The 20,689-nt window shown below is 36.4% G+C and overlaps 1 protein-coding gene across 5 annotated transcripts in view; it reads right to left on the minus strand.

Moving 5' to 3' along the window:
* BRAF (B-Raf proto-oncogene, serine/threonine kinase) overlaps positions 1–20,689 on the minus strand; it is a 115,499-nt gene that overhangs the window by 26,862 nt on the left and 67,948 nt on the right. For all 5 annotated transcript variants that reach the window (XM_053925999.2, XM_053925997.1, XM_053926000.1 and 2 more), the window contains 4 exons: positions 19,819–19,955; positions 18,468–18,585; positions 16,060–16,144; positions 15,018–15,194 (listed from right to left, as the gene is read on the minus strand). In XM_053925999.2, the coding sequence (XP_053781974.1) occupies positions 15,018–15,194; positions 16,060–16,144; positions 18,468–18,585; positions 19,819–19,955 (517 nt within the window). The remainder of the gene's footprint in view (positions 1–15,017; positions 15,195–16,059; positions 16,145–18,467; positions 18,586–19,818; positions 19,956–20,689) is intronic.

Here is a 20,689-nt window from a genome sequence, read left to right on the forward strand (position 1 = left end):
CTTGACTGGGAATTGAACTGATGATCTTTTGGTTCGCAAACCAGCACTCAATCCACTGAGCCACGTCAGCCAGGGCTAATCTTTGGCATTTTAAATTATGATCTGTCTTGCCTCTTTGCATCCACCTTGTTTAAGACTCTGCTTCCTGGACTTGCATGTCTATTTCCTTCAACAAATTAGGAAAGTTTTCTTTCATTATTTTTACAGATATACAATTTCTTGCTTTTTCTCTTCTTCCTCTGGCACCCCCATGATGTGAATATTGGACCACTAGAAATTATCCCACAGGCTGCTTATAGTATCTTTTTTTTTTTTTTTTTGGATTCATTTTGTTGTACTGATTCGTTTTTTCTTTCTTATGTTCCAAATCATTGATGTGATTCTTGGCCTCATCCACTCTACTTTTGTTTCCCTGTAAACTGTTTTTTATTTCAATTAGTGTATACTTCATTTTTGACTGGGTCTTTTTTATGCTGCTGTCCTCACTAAGTTTCTTGAGCATCCTTACAACCAGTGTTTTGAACTGTGCATCTGAAAGATTGCTTATCTCCATTCCCTTTAGCAGTTTTTCTGGAGTTTGAATCTGTTCTTTCACTAGCGCTGTGTTTCTTCGTCTCTTCGTTTTGGAAGCTTCCCTGTGTTTGTTTCTATGTATTAGGTAGAGCTGCTTTGACTCCTTGTCTTGGTAGTGTGGCTTAATGTAGTAGGTGTCCCATAGGTTCCGGTGGCACAGCCTCCCGTATCACCCAAGCTGTGTGCTCATGGTGTGCTTTTCGTGTGGGGCTGAGTACACCCTCCTCTTGTAGTTGAGCCTTGGTTGCTGTTGACAGGTCAAAGGGAGGGATTTACCCAGGCCATTCAGCTGCAAAGACTGGCTGTGACGACTGAGCACCAACCTGTCCTCCGTGGAGGATCAGCTGTGCAGGGGGACAGGGTGGTGGTGCTCCATCGTGGTCTATAGTTGTCCACTGGGTGGTGCAGGCCAAGGGCAGCCCCCACCTGTGTTTTGTCCAGGGGGGGCACCCTGCCTGAGCTGTAAAGCAATTTGAGATGCCTACTAGTTGAGCTGGGCCTGGGGGTGCATTGAGTCGGGGTGTTGACTGCTCCAGAGGATTTAGGAAGTTGTGAAGCATTAGCCAAGCCCAGCCATTCATAAGGAAAATAAGCTTAGGTAGGCCTGACAGTTGGGTGGGGTGGAGTCTGGGGATCTTCAGGGTGGGGCAGTGTTAGCCAGGTTGATGGAGTCTAAGATGTGGCACTAGCCTGCTGTCTCTGTTGGGGGGGAGGGTTCAGAAAAGGCACAAAGGCCTCAATGCCACACTTCAATTTCTCCCTCTATGCCACCAGTGCCTTTCAAGCTGCTACCTTGGTGCTGGAGCTCAGAGGGAGTCCATGTGTGTGTTCTTTAAGAGGAACTGCTTGGGACTCTAGGAGTTTCTTCCACCAACTCAATCCCTACTGTTTTATTGTAGCCACAAGTTGTGGGGACTTATCTTCCTGGTGCTGGAACCCTGGTATGGGGGACCTGATGTGCGGCTGGGACTCCTTGCTCCTGCGATATCCCTCCCAGATTTTTATCCACCAAACGTGGGTGTGAGACCAGCCCATTCTGTGCCTGTGCTCCTCCTTATCAGTCTGGATGGATATAGTTTCTTTAATTACGTAGTGAAAGATAGATACTGTTATGGTTTCACATAGTATGTGGAATCTAAAAAACAAGACAGACTCATCTTCATGTTTGTTATGGTGAGTAAAAAAATTTATTAAATCAGCCATTGTGATTTTTATAGTAGCCATAATCATGCTATTAACTCCTATTAAAATCATATTCAGTTACAATCCTAGGAAGGGTTGTAATTGCACTGTTCTTACAAAGCATTTCCTTCATCCAATATTTGTATACTTCTGTTTCTTTGGACTCAAATATTTCATATTTTGTAGACATGGCTTATAACTTCAGCTTATTAAAATTTAGTTTTTACAGAAAAGTAAGTTTTAAAAGATCAGTGTGCTAATGGTGAGTTATTTGTAAGTATACTAGTCATAGTCAATAGATGAATAAGGAGAAAAATCTCCTTCTAGCTTCATAATTTTCAGGTATGAACATTATAAAGTTATGAACTTAGTAAATTCTCAATGAATCTTATATCCCTCAATCTTGTCCTCAAAAATACCATTAGAGGCCCCTGGCTGGGTAGTTCAGTTGCTGAGAGCATTGTCCCAATACACTGAGGTTGCGGGTTTGATCTGCAGTCAGGAGAGCAATCAATGGATGCGTAAAATAGTGGAACAATGAATCAAGTGTTTCTCTCTCTTTCTCCCTCCATCTCTCTCTTTAAAATCAATAAATAAAAAATTTAAAAAATGTCATATCTTTAAAAAAAATAAATTTTATTGATTATGCTGTTACAGTTGTCCCATTTTATCCTTTATTCCCCTCCTCCCTGCACACCCCTCTCACCCATTTCCCCCCTCTAGTTTATGTCCATGGGTCATATATGTAAGTTCTTTGGCTTCTCCATTTCCTATACTATTCTTAACCTCCCCGTCTATTTTCTGCCTACCATTTATGCTACTTATTCTCTGTATCTTTTCCCTCTCTCCCCTGCTCCTGCACTGATAACCCTCCATGTGATTTCCATTTCTGTGATTCTGTTTTAGTTGTTTGCCTAGCTTTTTGTTTGTTTTTTTTAGATTCACTTGTTAATAGCTGTGAGTTTGTTGTCATTTTAGTGTTCATATTTTTGATCTTCTTTTTCTTAGATAAGCCCCTTTAACATTTCATATAATAAAGGCCAGGTGATGATGAACTCCTTTAACTTGATCTTATCTGGGAAGTACTTTATCTGCCCTTCTATTATAAATGATAGCTTTGCTGGATACAGTAATCTTGGATGTAGGTCCTTGCCTTTCATGACTTCAAATACTTCTTTCCTTGGTAGGTAACTCTCTCCTTTTCTCTTGCTGCTTTTAAGATTCTCTCTTTCTCTCTAATCTTGGGAATGTAATTATGATGTACCTTGGTGTGTTCCTCCTTGATCCAGCTTCTTTGGGACTCTCTGAGCTCCCTGGACTTCCTGGAAGTTTATTTCCTTTGCCAGATTGGGGTAGTTCTCCTTCATTATTTGTTCAAGTAAGTTTTCAATTTCTTGGTCTTCCTCTTCTCCTTCTGGCACCCCTATGATTCAGATGTTGGAATGTTTCAAGATGTCCTGGAGGTTCCTACGCCTCTATTTTTTTTGAATTGTTTCTTTATTCTGTTCTGGTTGAATGTTTCTTTCTTCATTGTGCTCCAAACTGAGTCCTGGTTTCCTTCCTGTCACTGCTGGTTCCCTGCAGAATTTTCTTTATTTCACATAATGTGACCTCCATTGCTCCCTGGATCTTTTTTATGCTGTTGAAGTAGCTAGTGAGTTCCTGGAGCATCCTGATTACCAGTGTTTTGAAATGTGTATCTGATAGGTTGGCTATCTCTTTGTTGTCTAGTTGTATTTTTTTCTGGAGCTTTGAACTTTTCTTTCATTTGGATTTTTTTTTTTTTTTTGGTCTTGGTGCACCTGTTAGGTAGTAAGGGGTGGAGCCTTAGGTGTTCATTAGGGCAGGGCAACCCATGTAGCTGCGTTGTGACACTGTATGTAGGGGAGGGGTCCAATAAGGAACAGCACCGCTTGCTCCACTCTCTGCTGGTTTTCAGTCACTTCCCCGGCTACCCACAATCAAATTAGGCCCTTCTGGTGCTGATTCCCAGGTGGGTGGGCTTTTGTATGTTCTAGGACCCTGTGTGTCTCTCCAACGAGATCTCCTATGAGGCTGGGAGTTTCTGCTGCTGCTGCCTCAACCCCTACAGGTGTTTTCAGTCAGAGGCTTTGAGGCTTTATTTCCTCAAGCTGGAACCCTGGGTTGCGGCATGGGGTCTGCCTCTCTCCTTAGTTGTTCCTCTTAGTTTATCTGCGCACGAATGTGGGACCACCCAGTCTATAAGCCACCGCCTCACCCAGTCCACCAGGCACCGCCTTGCCCGCCCTGGTCCTCCAGCTGCTGCCTTGCCGTGAGTCCTCTTTGCCCCTCCTATCAGTCTGGATGAATGTTTCTTCTTTAATTCCTTGGTTGTCTGACTTCCATATAGTTCGATTTTCTGTCAGTTCTGGTTGTTTTTTGTTTTTAAACTTGTTGTCGTCCTTGTTTTGGTTGTGCGCCTCCATCTTGGCCGGAAGTCCATGAGATATCTTTTAAATGCCTTGCTGAATTTGAATATTATAGCCATACCATGTGCCTGACTTACCAGTCTAGTCTTTAGAATTCCAACTATCTCTCATTTAAATTTGTTGTTTTCTTATATTTTGAACTATTTCTAAAATTAGAGAACTGGCCTATGTAGACATCAGCATTTCTGTCCCATCACCCAACACTACACAATTTGAAAAAAGGTCAACAGACTTCGTGTAGCAAGCTTAATCTCTCCTCAGACACCCACAGAGAACTGAGCAGCTGACTGTGGACTGGTATGTGTGATAGTGGTGACAAAATGTTATTTTATCCAAACAGTTTGAAATTAGAGTTTCGTTTCTGTACTCTAATGCCCTCCATTCCCCTCATAATCACAGTGTGGAAAGTGAGCAAGATTGAAGGGAATGGCATTCTGCTACTCCTGTGCAGTCAGTACTCATTTATCACTTAAAAAATCCCTTGAGTTCACACATTTTTCAGTTGTACTCCAGTGGTCCAAATTCTATTTTTATTTAGATTTTTCAGTTTCTCACACTTAAAAAAAAATCAAATTTAATGTGGTGTAGTTTGTATATAACACAAAATGCCACCAATTTGTATGTAGAGTTTGAGTCTTAAGTATATACACTTGTGTGATGAACAGCCTTAATCAGGATGAATATCCATCACTCCCAAGACTTTCTTCTTAAATATTTGCAATTAATAACAGCGTCCTCAGAGGCGAATATCATTAATGACTTCCTTTTCTAAAATTTCATGTGAACAAAATAATTTAATTTCTTTTGCTCAGCATAATGACTCTGAGATACACACACGGATTGTATGCATCCATATACCTGGTGGATACTTGGGTTTTTCTTGGTTTTGGTGATTATGAGTAAGATACTACAAACATTCCTACCCAAGTCTTTGTTGTTGATTTATGTTTTCATTTCTCCTGGGTACAGAGGTAGAATTAGAATGGCTTATATACTAATTTTAACTTTAAGCGAAACTGCCAAAGTGGTTGTACCACTTAAAATCTTTACCAGAAACATATGAGTTCTAGTCGCTCTGCATTCTTGCTAATACTTGGAACTGTTGAATATTCTACTGGGTATATAATTGTGTTTTGTTGTTTTAATTTGCCTTTCCTTAATGTTTAATGGTGTCAGACATCTTTGCATGTGCTTATTTGCCATTCTTACATCTTTGCTAAAAGAGCACTCCAATCTTTGCCCATTTTTCAGTGGGTAGTTTGTCTTATCACAAAGTTCTAGGCATTCTTTATATGCTTTAGATGCAAGTCTGCTATATATCTTGCAAACGTTTTCTTCAAGTGTGTGGTTTCTTTTCTCATTTTCTTAAGTGTATCTTAAAGAGCAAAAGTTTTCAATTTTGATAAAATCCAATTTGATTTTTTCTTTTATGGCTTTTTTTTTTTTGTATTTTAAGAAATCTTTGCCTATCTTTAACCTACAAAGAGCTTCTCCTAGTTTCTATTAGAAATTTTACATTTTCAGCCTTTTGTCTTAGTTCTTTGATCCACTTCAAGTTAATATTTATGTCTTGTAAGGGTTAATAGTTTATTTATTTATTCCATGTGAATATCCAGTTGTTCCAGCAACATTTGTTGAAAGGACTATCCTTTCCCCATGAATAGCTTTGGCAACAAACAAAACAAAAACACTGTTATAAACATACAAATATATTCTTTGAAATCTCACGCTAGAAGTCCCTCAATTTTGTTCTTTTTCCAAAATTGGACAATTCTAGCCACTGCATTTCCATGTACATTTTAGGATCAACTTGTCAATTTCTACAAAAAAGCACGTCTAGATTTTGATTGGGATTACACTGAATCCATAGATTAGTTTGTTAGGAATTGACAATCTAACAATATTGAGTCTTGTAAGTACATGAATATATTTCTATGTGTTTTGTTTCCTAGCTGGGACCTGCATTAGTGAGAATATAATTCCCCTTTGGAAAACACTCTCATAGCTTCTAAGTAGAACACCGGCCTAAGGAAAATAAATGAGAATGTGTTGTAAACATGGAGTATCATGACACTGATGATTAGCAAAAACCATACTTAAAAGTCATAATCCCAACCACATATAATCAGAAGCATGGCATTTATTTATAAGGCAAGGTAACTCAGTGGGGGGGAAAGAATGGTCATTTCAATAAATATTGCTGAAACAACTGGATATCTATAAAGGAATAAAAATATCTTCAGCCCTTACCTCATACCAGACACGCAAAATCAATCTGAAGTGGACTGAAGACCTAAAACTAAAAGCAAACACTATAAAAGTTTTATAAGAAAACAGAATTACAATCACCCTCTTGTACATGTTTGGCATTTTAAAGTTTGCAGGATATTTTTTTACATCATTTGGTTTCACAACTATCACATTTCTTCTTTGTGAGGCAAGCAAAATGATAATTCTGTGTAGGCTGTTGGAAAAACCAGAGTCCAAGGACTTAAGTGAGATGACCAGAGAGGCATAGTGAAAAGGGCATGGGTTTTGAGCACACAGATTTGGGTTTCAACCAGCTATGTCACTCATTAGCCATATGACTTTGGATACATTACACAATCTCACTAAGCTTTGGATTCCTAACATGTAAAAATGGAGATAATAATGTTTACCTCTATGGGTTCTTTCTTTCATTTACTTAACACATGTTTATTGAAAGCCCACTTTATTCTAAGCAACAACTCTCCCAAGTATTGAAGATAAAGCGGAAAATCTCTATGCTTGATACATTTTAGTATGGAAGACAGAAAATAAAAAAAGATATCAGTAGAACATAAAGTATCCGACAGGTGGAGAACAGGAAATGCTGAGTTGCAGGGGGTTATAATTTTAGGCCAGGGAGGGATTCTTTTCAAAGAACATTTTGAGTAAAGACTCAGAGGGGAGGGAGAGAGTCATGCAGCTATGGGGTGAGAACACAGCAGGCAGAGGGACTAGCAAGGGCAAAGCCCTGGCATGTATGTGCTTATCATGTTCTAAGAATGGCAAGAAGGCAAACTGTGGTTTACAGGACAGGAAATATGAGGGACAAGAATAGCAAATGAGTCGAGAGAGGTTAACAGAAAAGGCAGTGGAAAAGGGAGGGTTGTGGTGGTGGTCACACTGAGAAAGATCTATTGTAAGGAGTCTGGTTTTCTTTCTGAGTGAAATGTGAAGCAGAGGAGCAACATAATATGACCTAGGTATTTTTTTAGCTTTTTATTGAATTTATTGGGGTGATACTGGTTAATAAAATTATATAGGTTTCAGGTACACAATTCCACAACACATCATCCGTACACTCTATTGTGTTGTTCACTACCCCAATCTAAGTCTTTTTTTAAAAAAAGATTGTATTTATTTATCTTTAGAGGGGAAGGGAGGGAGATAGAGAGGGAGAGAAACATCGATGTGAGAAGGAAACAATGATCAGTTGATCTCACTGGGGACTGAACCTGCGACCCAGGCATGTGCCCTGACCGGGAATGAAACCAGCAACCTTTGGCTCAGTGGGACCATACCCAACCAACTGGGTTGCACCAGTCAAGGCCTGACCTAAGTCTTAAAAGGACCACTCTGGCTGCTGTCTTGAGAATAAACTGGAGGTGGGTTACGGGTGGAAGCAGGCACTATCGAGGCAACAGATAATGGCGGCTTAAATCAGAGTGACAGAAAAATAGGTGATGAAAAGTTGTAAGATTCTAGATAGTTTAGAGACAGAAACAACAAGAGTTGATAATAGATAGGTTATGTGGTGTGAGAAAAATATAGGTCAAAGGTAATTACAAAACATTAGACATAAGTGGCTGAAAGAACAGCTGCCAGCTACTGAGATGAAAAGGATGCAGGAAGAGCAAGCTTGAGAAAAAAGTTCAGGACCACAGATTTAGGTGTATTAAATTTGAGATGCCCACTAGACAATCGAGAGGTTGAGCAGACAGTTTGATATGACAGTCTGGAGTTCAGAGGATATGACTTGGCTGGAGACTAGCACAGAAATGGTAATTAAATAGTATTTCAAGCCATGACAGTGAAATGAGATCACCAAGGGAAGGAAAATCCTTTGAGTATTCTTACATTTACAGAGGTTAAGGAGTTGATTTGGAAGAACCAGCTGAGGGGAACAGGCAATAAGAAAAAATCAGGAGAACATGCTTTAGAGTAGTGCTTCTCACACTTCAATAGACATACAAATCATTTAGGGATCTTGTTAAAATGTAGACTCCAATTCAGATCTGGGGTAGTACCTAAACCTCAGCATTTCTGGAAGGCTCCAGGTGGTATACAAATTCTACTCAGACCACATTGTGAGTAGCAAGGGATTAAGATAGTGTTTTGTAGCCCTGGCAGGGTAGCCCAGTTGGTTAGAGTGTCATCTCAATACACTGAGGTTGTGGGTTCAAGCCCCAGTCAGGGCACATTAAAAAATCAGCCAATGAAAGCATGAATAAATGGAACACCAAATCGATGTTTCCTCTTTCCCTTCCTCTCCAGAGTTAGTGAAACAGAATGTATTTCATGAAGAACGATGAGATCAATTTCATCATGTTTTTTGATAGAGCAAGCAACTTGAGGACTGAGAGCTGAACCAACGAACATGTAGCTACATGGTAACTATCTTAGTAGGAGATATTTCAGTGGAGGGTTGGGGCAAAACTGATTGGAGTAGGGTCTAGGATAAAAGGGGAGAAGAAAAATCAAGAGAGTGAGCACCAACAACTCTTTAGAGAAGATCTACTGTAAAGGAAGGAAGAAGAATGAGGTGATAGCTTGAGAGGGAAGTGGGATCATGGAAGAAACCTCCACAACTTTTATATTATGAAATTTTTAAGCATAACAGAAAAGTTGAAAGAATAATACAATGAACAATCAGACACCTTCCACCTAGATAATAAATGTCAATGCTCTCCCAAATGTATGTTATAAGAAAAATGTTTTAAAATGGGAGAAAATCCAGTAGAAAAGGAAAACCTGGTGATGAATAGGGGTGGATCTGCTCAGAAGGCATCCATGAGTAGGGACCTAGTGCACAAAATGGAAGGACTGGCTTTTACTCTTAGTGACAAGGCAGAAAAACTGAGCATGAATGTATGCAGGTGGGTTAACAATGTGGTGGGTGCTTCTAATTTTCTTAGTGAAGTGGTAAGCTGACTGTTCTTGGAGAAGAGGTGTTGAAGTTTGAGGACAGTGTCTAGGTGTGAAGAGTGAATAAACTATGGAACTGAAAGTATGACCCCTGTATGACATTAAGGGCCTGCTAGAGGTTGTTCAAAAGGACTGACTAAATTGGACCAGCAGTTGGCGTAAAGGTTGAGGGAAAGTACTCTGGAATCTAAGTGCCTGGGCAAGTTACTTGACCTTTCTGTACCCTTGTTACTTAAATGAGGTTGTATATGTAAAGTATACAGAAAAATGTCTGGCATATAGAAAGTACTGTAATTGCTAAATACATTACTATGTATATACAAAAACAAACAAACAAACAAAAAACCCAAACCACAGAACATAGTTGGCATTAAAAAAAAAAGGGTGGGGACAGCTCTCGCTAGTGTTGCTCAGTGGATTGAGTACCAGCCTGCAAACCAAAAGGCTTGCCAGTTTGATTCCAAGGCAGGGCACAAGCCTTTGTTGCAGGCCAGGTCCCAGCAGGGGGCACATGAGAGGCAACCATACATTGATGTTTCTCTCCCTCTCTTTCTCCCTCCCTTCCCCTCTCTCTAAAAAGGAAATAAAATATTAAAAAAACCCAAAAATATTCCAAAATAATTTTTTAAAAGAGAGGGGGAGAGTGAGTTACCAGTATAAGCAGAGAGGGAGTCAGAACATAGTACTTATTGACCAGTAAAGATGTTTAAAATAGGAGGGAGTGAAAAAAGGCAACACCCAATATGATTCCATATTTAAAAACAGCAAGAACAACAAACTATTGTGTATAGTATTAAAATAATAAATTCTGAAGGAACAAAGACACACAAAAATATTAATAGTAATTCTCTCTTGACAGTAGATTATTGGTGGTTACTTATGTTTACATTTTCTGATTATATATTTCTTTATAACTTTTATTTTGAAATTAAGAAAAACTGCAAAAAAGGATAATGTAGAATTCACTCATATTTTTACCATAATCAATATTGTTCAACTTTTTACACATTTTCCTCTTGTCTTTTTTCAAAGTTTACCCTTGTAAAAGGTCATTAAAGTGAAACATAACTGTAGAATCTTTTTTATTAAAAGACAAACAATTAGGATGTTACAGGTAAAGCTAAAGCACTTCTGCTTGATAGCTGCCCCCATCTTGACCCCTTTTTGCCATTCCTGGAGACAGCCAACCACTAGTGAGCTTGGAGTGTGCCTTCTAATCCTTATTTTAATACTTTCACATATAAACATATGTATGACTTAGAAAACCCCAAATATAAAAAATATTGTTTTTAAAATTTTAAGTGGTTTCATGCTGCATCTTGCTATTCTCACTTGACGCATTTTAAATCTGATGTTGATGCATATATATTTCTACTGTATACTATTCCCCTGCACATATGTACTAATATTTTATTTATCCAGTCCTCTACTGATGGTCATTGTTTCTAATTTTTCAATACTAGTATGTTTGTCTGTAATACATCTCTTCCTATACACATCTTTTGGAACAAAAGCTTGTGTTTCTTGGGGGTAGACCACTCATTTTGCATTTTAACAGATACTTCCAAAACAACCCCAGGGTGGTTGGTTGTATCAGCCCTGTCCCAGTAAACAATTCCCCTAACTTGTATCAACATGTGATCTTGTCAGAATTTAGGCATTTTGCCAGTTCCAGTGGGTAAAAAAATAGTACTTGTTTTAGTCTGAATTTTTCTGATTATAAGCATCCTCCTTTCTATTACTGTTTTTACCCACCAAAAAATCATATTCATTATTGATATTCTTTGATCAGTCAGTGATTCTTTACTAACTGAATTCTTTAATGACTGAATTATTTTCAATCATTAATACACATGCACCATCTTTTCAGCTTCAATTCATCCTATCTTTAAGTAGACTTCTTTATGAGTAAGGGAAGCATGCCTTTTATTATTTTTTTTTTAAAGTAAATTGTGAGGTTTTATCCCCAAATTACTTTTAATCATCTTATATTCAGAATATAACACTTCTGTGAGTATAACATCAGACCATAACTTCCTTTTTGTGCCTCCTTGATTTAACACTTAGTAAATTTCCTAATAAAGCTAAGTTAAAAATTATACCGTAAATATTACACTGACATTGAAAGTCCTGCAAATAAATGACATGATGAATGACTATTCCTGAATTTTCTTTAGTAACAATATTCCAGAAATATCTTGGCCCTTAGGCTGAATCAGTGACTGTCAGGTGAGAAGCTGATAAACATACTATATGAACCCTGATTCCTAAGAGTAAGTCTCTAATTATCTACTATTAGAATAGCTTTGCTCCCTTCAGGTAAACCTAGGAATCAGAAATGATCTTTCACTGTGGAAAGACAGAACTACACAGGAAAAATGTCACCCATCCACTGTCTGCTTATATTCTGTAATGCAATAAAGGTGACACATTTCAGAGTCCTAATGATTTAACTTTGTTAATGACTACAGGTTTTATCTTAAGAGGGACTGCAATCCAGCTTACTATACAATGAGCTAGTATGCTCTTATTCTGTGTATACCCTGGTACTTCAGAATACAGTTTGGAACGTTGTTAGTTCACCCTCACAGTATCTGGGAAACACTTAGGGGCTGACTGTTTTGAAATGAGGGCTTTGTAAAAGTATATTATTAATGGCTATTTAAAATCTATGGACTTTGTGAAATGATGGTGGAGGATGGGGAGGAGGAACCAAACATTTAAAAGTTAAGTTTACCTGCAAAGGATGTCACTTCCAGTATACTGTCAATATCAACACTTTAACATTTTTTTGTTGTTATTGGAAAGTGTCTTTTAAAACATCTGTTCTTGTTTTAGGGATAGAAAAATCTTTTATTGCGGAGGAGACTGATAGGCTTTTTTGGGGGAAGGGCATTTCTTCTTGCACTGTTTATTTATTCCTAGTTGCCTCCCTATCCCCATTTGTTGTGGTCTCTCTCACTGGCATCAGAGACTTTCCCTCTGATGGCAGGTGGGCCAGAGATAATTGGTCTTACTCAGAATGAGGGAGGGACTATAAAGCTGTCTGAAAGCTGTAGTTTATAGATGGGCTGCTTGTTTCTGAACTTCCGTGTGCAGTTATCTAGGTGGAATCTCTGCCACCACCTTCGGGTCTTTCCTCTTGGCTGGTAAGATTCTTTGCAGAAGACTCTTCCAACATCTTGTGTGAAGGGGAAGGTTTGTCTGCTAGCATTCTGGGAAACAAGTGAAAAGAGAGTCTGGGGAACTCTCCATTCATCATTCAGTCCCTGTTTCTAGTAGAGTGTCCAAGTCCAAGTCCCCAGTCCAGAAATATTTGTTCTTCTCTCTCCAGAGAATAAGCTTCCAGTCTACTGCCAGGGTAGGGGGGGGCCAGTCACCCAGTGCACAGAGCAGGAGACAAGATTCTGAGACAGCCCTTTTCATTTATGTACTCTCCCTTCTTCCAGAGATACGTGGCACTGCCAATTCCCAGACTTTTGAGGATTCAGTGGTACAAATCAGGTTAATTTTTATTTCCTCGTTGCCAACTAATGATTTAGCTTTTTGGATCTACTAAGTCCAAGATCACTTACTTCTCCATCTGCTCTCCAGCTTTTAAAATGTTGTTGCTATTACTTCCTTCCTCTCTGTCATCTCCAATCTTATAAATTCATGTTTAAAAAATAATCCTTTATTATAGTTTTAGTGAAGTTTCAAAAGATAGCATAAATCTGTCACCTTATCTGAAACCCACATAGCCATTTTATTTATTTACTGATTTTAACTTTGTGGTAACTATATATAGATAGCATAAAATTTTCCATTTGGACCATTTTTAAGTGTAAAATTCAGTGGTGCTAAGTACACCAAACCTCATTTCTTTTTAATATCTTTCAGAGATGTTTTGTTCTTTTTAGAGTACAATCTCTTACCTCCTTGGTAAAATTTATTCCTTTCAGATACTATATAATGGAATTCTTCTCTTTTGTAAAACATAATTTTTTAAAATTAAATTTTTTAGGGCAACAATGGTTACTAACATTATATAAATTTTGGGTATACAACTTTATAATATGACATCTGGACACTCTATTGTATGCTCACTACCCAAAGTCTAGTCTCCTTCTGTTGCCTTGTATTTGACCCCCTTTACCCTCCTTGTCCTCCTCCTACATCCCTTCCCCTCTGGTAACTACCACACATAGCCATGTTCTACATTCATAGCCAGGTATACTCATTATATAGTGAGTGTTACTTAAAATGTAAGCAAAGTATTCCAAGAGTAAATAAATAGATTGCAAAGTTTATACTTACAATGGAAAAACACTGCCTCTTCGCTGACTATCCCCCAGTCTACAGAACTATTCCAATTTGATAGTAATCTTCTCTGTCATTTCTTGTCTTAATCAATACTGGCATTTGACTGCTCCATCACTGTTTCTAAAAGTAATTTTTATGACTATTTTTGCTGCCTCCAATTATAGCAAAAGCCTTTCCCCCTCTGCTATCCTTTTATTATTTCATTGACTATTTTTCCTTTCCTTGACATTTCTCAATTTTGGTATGTGAAGAATTTGGCTTCTCTTTCTTCTAAAAAGCAAACTTAACAATAATACTCAGTTGTGTGTAATCCTTCTTCATTTTTTAATTCCACAGATATGATTTGAGTGCCTATCACAGCCCAAGCCCTGTTCTAGTAGGCATTAGGGATAAAACAATGAACAAAACAAAGTCCATGCTCTCATATAGCTTCTATTCTAGTGGCAGTTGACAAGACAATAAACAAATACGTCTCATGGACTGGGAGTTAAAATACAAAAACAAAGATGGGGTATAGAGAGTGACAGGGTAAGGTAGGGTCATTAGTTAGTTATTTAAGGTGCTCAGAGAAGGCTTCTTTGAAAAAGTGACATCTGAACAGAGACATGGGGAGAAGAAGCTCTAAGGATATTTGTGCCGTAAGTATTCCAAAGAGAAAATAACAAGTACAAAGTCCCTGAGGAGAGAGTGCGCTTAGCTGGGGGGGGGGGGGGGGGTTAGGGAGGAGAGAATAATTTTTGTTTCTCTCTCAATGTTTACTATTTTTGCCATGGCTTACGCATCACAAGATTTTAATATAATCTTTCAGATTGGAATAGATTCAGATTCTGACCTATGGTAAATTTTAAAATTTACTTTTTATCTTTTAAATTACAGAGCACAATTTAGTCAATATGAACAATTCAACTTGAAATCCTCAAAGAGCATCAGAATGCAGATTTTCATTTTATTTTGTTATATACAAATAACCATTTTGCAATAGAAAATATGGGCACTTGGAGAAAATAATTATTTTATATACCTCTATAACTGCTAATAACTTTTAGTGGTTGTTTGCTCACCTATTTTTGTTTTCTGAACCACATTATTGCTTAGCTATATCACAGCATATTAAACATAAATTTGCAGTCACATTTATTAATACTTTATGTTTAAAATACTATAGTACAGACCATTTTATTTCATAGTATCATATTGCTAGCTATTAGTTAAAAGTGTCCATATGTTCCTAGACAGTAATTTAAAAAGCAATCCAAAAGATTATCAGCTAAAATCTTTAAAACTCCCTCAATGGTCTTCAAAAGTAATTTATAAGATATTGAACAGAATGGAACTTACTCCATGCCCTGTGCAGTCTGTCGTGCAATATCTATAAGTTTGATCATCTCAAATTTGGTCTCAATGATGTGGAGATGGTGATATAAGCTGGAGCCCTCACACCACTGGGTGACAATAGCCAGTTGTGGCTTTGTTGAATAGCCCATGAAGAGTAGAATATTCACATGTCGAGTTTTCCTATAAAAAGAAATGTGACAGTAAACAGTAAATGTTGATAAACTTAAGCAAATCTTAAAAAATAAGGCCAAAGTAGTCTATCAGTAAGATGTTGTCAGAAAAAGGTATTTTTTAAAAAGGCAAAAGAAGGATAAATTTAGAAGAGACTTTAGTAATTGTCTAGTTCAACATTCTATTCTTTCCAGAAATATCTTTTTTAATATACCAGACAGATAGGAAACTAGAGGTTACTTAAATACCTTCAATTATGGGAAGCTCATCACTGAGACTAACACATATTTTTCCCACTCTTCTTTTTTCTAATAGTGGTTCTAGTTTTAGCAAGTTTTTTTGGGTTAAGAAAACAATCCTATTTCCACAACTCCTCCATTGGCTTCCCTGTCCTGCTCTCTGGAATAAGAGTCTGTACCCTAGAACACAACAGCCTTCTATGGATCCAATATCCTCAATTCTGTTGATTACTGGTACTTTCCCCTGAAGTTACAGTTCTAGAATCGTCCCCATATAAGTTGTCCTTGCCTATACATATTCCAGTTTGTTAATGTTTCTCAAGTTCCAGGACATGATATAATCTCTAAATGTGTTCTGGTCAGATTAGAATTTTGAGAGTCTTATTTTCATAAGTGGAAGTATTATTTCTCATAAGCAGACTACTACATTTCCATTAATTCACTCTAGGCTTAATTCTTCTACCAGCTGTCCAATATAACACTGCATACCACTTACAAGAATATGGTTAAAGACAAAATATATGCAAACTCTGTTTTAACCATTTTGAGTGAGTCTTTACAGCTAACAGTGGTGACCACTGGAAACAGGAGTTAAAGACAACTTCTCTGGAAAACAGTAATTCACACTAACTCACCTGAGTACTCCTACTTCATTTTTGAAGGCCTGTAACTGTTGAGGTGTGGGTGCTGTCACATTCAACATTTTCACTGCCACATCACCTAAAAAGTAATTGTCATTCTAAATGTCATTCTGTTTTTTAAAATTTAAAAATATAAAAAAATTATTGGATATTTCACTAATTACCATAGCCGGAATCCACACGTTATTAAACTGTTTTTTGGTATAACTTATGATATAATAAATTATACCATACCTACCTTAACTGCATTAATTTTCTAAGGATAAGAACTAAACTAACAATGATATTCTTATACTAGTATTACAAAATACCAATCCAAAAAAAACCAGCTAACTTTGTTTTTCTCCTGGTTATTTAACAATATCAAATGAGATGAATTTACTAACTAAAGGTTAAAACTCCAAATGACAGGCCCAATGGAGCTTGGCTGAAATAGAAAACTACAAAACTTCTTTATCAGAGTAGTTAACATTTTTTTTCAGATCCAAACTTATTAAAACTATAACCATTAGTTAAAAAAAAAAACCTTTATGTGAAACAGTTACAACTCACACATGTTGCCAATGAGAGTGTAAATTGGTACAACCACTTGAAACACCGTTGGCAGTACCTACTACAACTGAACGTATGCATATCCAGTAGCTCCACAATTCTTTCCTAGGTGTATACCCAGCAAAACTGGACATACATGTTCATCAAATGACATGTACGCTCTAAGAATATTCACAGCAGCAGCATTTGTAACAGGCCCAAATGGGAAACTGTTAAAATGTGCATCACACAGTAGGCAGAAAAAGGAATCACTATGGAATACTAAATGGAGCATGAGTAACCTACCACTAAATATGGAAATACAGACGAATCTTATAAAATGTTGAGTGAAAGGGGTGAGACACAAGAGCGCACACCATATGATTTCTGTGAAAATCAGGACAGGGGTTACCCCTTGGGGGCAGAGGACATTAACAGGACTTCTATAATGCTGGTAATGTCCTGTTTACTGACTACAGACGCGTTCACTTTGTGAGATTTTAGCTACTTGAACACTTACGTTAACTTTTTTCCATGTATATTATATTTCAATACAATTAAATTATTTTTCCTGATTATCAAAATCATACACTGCTCATAGTAAAAAAGTTAAACATTTTGAATGCATAAAGAAAAAATATTTCCCATAACCATGTCACTCATAAATGACCATTGTTAACATATTGATGTAATATCCTGCTAGGCTTTTTTATGTATCAGTGTGACTATTTATGAATTTGTATAAAAAGATAACCTAAAAATACATGTATTCGAATACTGATGATCATTTTTAAAATTGTTAAATATATTTCTATGTAGCATGATAATGTGGGATATTATGCATGCTTCTTTGTAAAATTTAATATACCATAGATACCTTTCCATAGCAATAAATATAAATCTACCATACTATTTTAATTTCTGTATAATCATATATGGAGTTATCAATTTATTTAAATAATACTCTATTAATTGGCACTTAATTTCCTTTTTCATAAATATTGAATTTCTAATTAATATATTTGTACAGACATCTGTTTGTTCCTGTCCAATGACTTCCTTATTATGAAGTTCTACAAATGGAATTACTGGCCCCACATACATATTGTCAAATTTCTCTCCAGAAAACTTGTAGCAATTTATTTTCCCACAAGCAACATTATAATTACAACTCTAAATATGACCAATGAAAAAAAATAATCTTTGTCCACTTGAGGCACAAATGATTTCTACTTTTTGATTTTGCAATTCTGATAACTAGTGAGGCCGAACATTTTAAAATATGTTTCCATTCCATTTCTCCCTCTGGTAATGAACTTTTAATATACTTGTGGTTTATAATACAAATAAAATAGAAGCAGAAAATTATCAAAGAAAAAAAATACTTGGGAATTAGCTCACTTGGAGAATCATCATCTTTAAAAGTTATAACTAAATGTTCAGTTGTATCAGTGAGTTCATTTTTTTATCATCTCATTGTGTTTTAGGTGCATTTTTATATTATATTAAGTATGAACTTCTAGACATTTTCAGGAGTTTATACAGACTAAGTGGCATTGTATTTTTACAACCTCACTGAGATGACTAAGAAGTGAAATGTTTATTCTTTTTATACTTCAAACAATAAAGACATTTTATCTAAAAAAATTTGTTAAGTAATATAATGATAGGAGACCTGGTTGCTGTGAATCAGTTTTTGTTGAATATTTTTGTTTGAAACTTTTTGTTAGAAACCTTTAGTAACTCTTGAATATAATCAAAAAAGTTTGATGATGTACAGAGTGAATACTCCCTTTGATTTTTAAAATAAAAGTTGTCAGATATATCATATTATTATAATTTGTGACAAGGTCACCATAATAGATACATACCATGCCACTTTCCCTTGTAGACTGTCCCAAATGACCCAGATCCAATTCTTTGTCCCACTGTGATCTGCCCATCAGGAATCTCCCAATCGTCACTTGAATCCCGTCTACCAAGTGTTTTCTTGATAAAAATAGTGCAAAAGTCAAGCAAAAGCAAACAAAAAGGAAAACCTTAGGTTTCACACTAAATGCTTTCTCCAATGTCTGAAGGGTACCTAAGTTAGAAAGCAGTAATATCTTTTAAAGAAAAAAGAACACTCTGGAAGAAAGAAGTATGATTCCTACAATATGGAACTTAAATTTAAGACCTAAGTCAGTATTAGGATAAAAACAATTTATCAAAAATTATGTATAGGGTATGAAATTATATATATATATATATATATCTTACTAAAATCAGTAAAATGGAAGTCCTGTAATTTGGAGGACAACTACAGGCAAGATAAGTACTATATATCTGTTGACTAGTTTTGCCTCCAAAAGTCCAAAATTCAAGTTAACATACTATGGTAACCATTGATAATTTATTTACTTACTTTCTTCCAGTTAGTGCTAAATTTCCTCATATCTTACCTAATCTGGTCTCTTAAAAAACTGCCAACATAAACAACCACTTTGGTAGGGTAAAGCTTCCACCTATCCAACATATACTATTATTTACACTACTGCTAAAATTAAATCATTAATTTTGAATACAGACTTCAGAAAGTTATTTTTTCAAATAGGGAATAATGTCATTTAGTAGATATCTGAATTTCAGAGAAGCCCTTTAGAACATATGCGCCTAATAATGCTTCCTAAAATGCTAGCTTAGTCTTTTTCCTTATTTTAGAAACAGAACACAACAGCTGACTCTCGAACAATGTGGGGTTTAGGAGTACAGATCTCTAGCACAGTTGAAAATCAGCATGTAACTTTTGATTTCCCCCAAAACCTAACCATAATGATCCCTTGGTATCTGTTGAAGATTGGTTTCAGGACCAATACTGTTTTCAACCCTCAGTTCACCGAATCATGGATGCAAAACCTAGGGATATGGAGGGACGACTGTTTACTTATTAAAAAAAATCCGCACGTAAGTAGGTCCAAATAGCTCAAATCCATGTTATTCAAGAGTCAACTGTATTCTTACCCTTTCAAAACTGCCTTTTCTTCAATTACATTAGAGTTGAGAGAAAAAAAAATCTGTGTTGTGTGAATATGCTTTAAGCAATCACCAGCTCTTAAATTTATTTGATTATGGGAATTCTGTGTCACATATGGACATATCGATATATCTAAAAGGTGACATTAGATTTGGCTATGACTTCTATAAAGAAGAACACAGAAGAATAAAGGTACCATATACTCTTACCATTCGATTCCTGTCTTCTGAGGATGAAGATGATTTTCTTTCCCTCTGAGGTCCTGGAGATTTCTGTAACGCTTTCACATTAGTGAGTGAGCCAGGTAATGAGGCAGGGGGGGTGGCAGATAAACCTGTAGTTGATCCTAAGTTAGTGAAAGGAAAAATATATCCATTAAAGGATGACCAAGTATGTTACTTTATTGGGGGCAGAGGGTCAGGGGAGATTTAGACTTGTTTAAAAAATGCAGTGCATGTTCAAGCATAGACCCTTTAGAAAGGAGAGGCAAAAAGGGGCCTCATTTGGTGATTAGCACTATAATTTCTTTCAGTTTTCTGGCCAATTTAATGACCTTTAAAACATCTGATTACAGATATACACTTTGCTTATTGGTGCATATTCTAAGAAAAAAAAATCTAATATAAAAGATATATACTAAATAATACTCCCAAGATTCTGTTTCTTTGATATAAAAAATAAAAAAGCAAAATCAATTTAAAAGCCAATATGAAAAATAAGCTTTTAATTATTTTATGTTGCTTCAGCAGCCAATCAATATAAAAAAAGATGGAAATCCCCAAATGGAAACATATTCTAAAATGGCCTTAATGTTGAAAATATCTGGCCTTTTCATATAAGCCACTAAAATAAAAAAAAATCTTACACCACATGCTATTCTACTTAAGAGTGACAGATACTTGTCAGTTTCATCAGTTCCGGAAGGCTTATTTTACTAAACAAAGATTATTTGTTGCCTGCATACAACATTAGTGTAAACAAAGCTAGCAGGTTTCTCAAGACTCTGAAAAATCCCTGCCTTCACAAGTGAGAGAAAAGTTAAGTGATATGGCCTCTCAGCCAAGTTACTAGAAATGCAAA

This window comes from Desmodus rotundus, chromosome 6 (assembly GCF_022682495.2).
Source record: "Desmodus rotundus isolate HL8 chromosome 6, HLdesRot8A.1, whole genome shotgun sequence".
In the NCBI taxonomy this organism is placed as follows: Eukaryota; Metazoa; Chordata; class Mammalia; order Chiroptera; family Phyllostomidae; genus Desmodus; species Desmodus rotundus.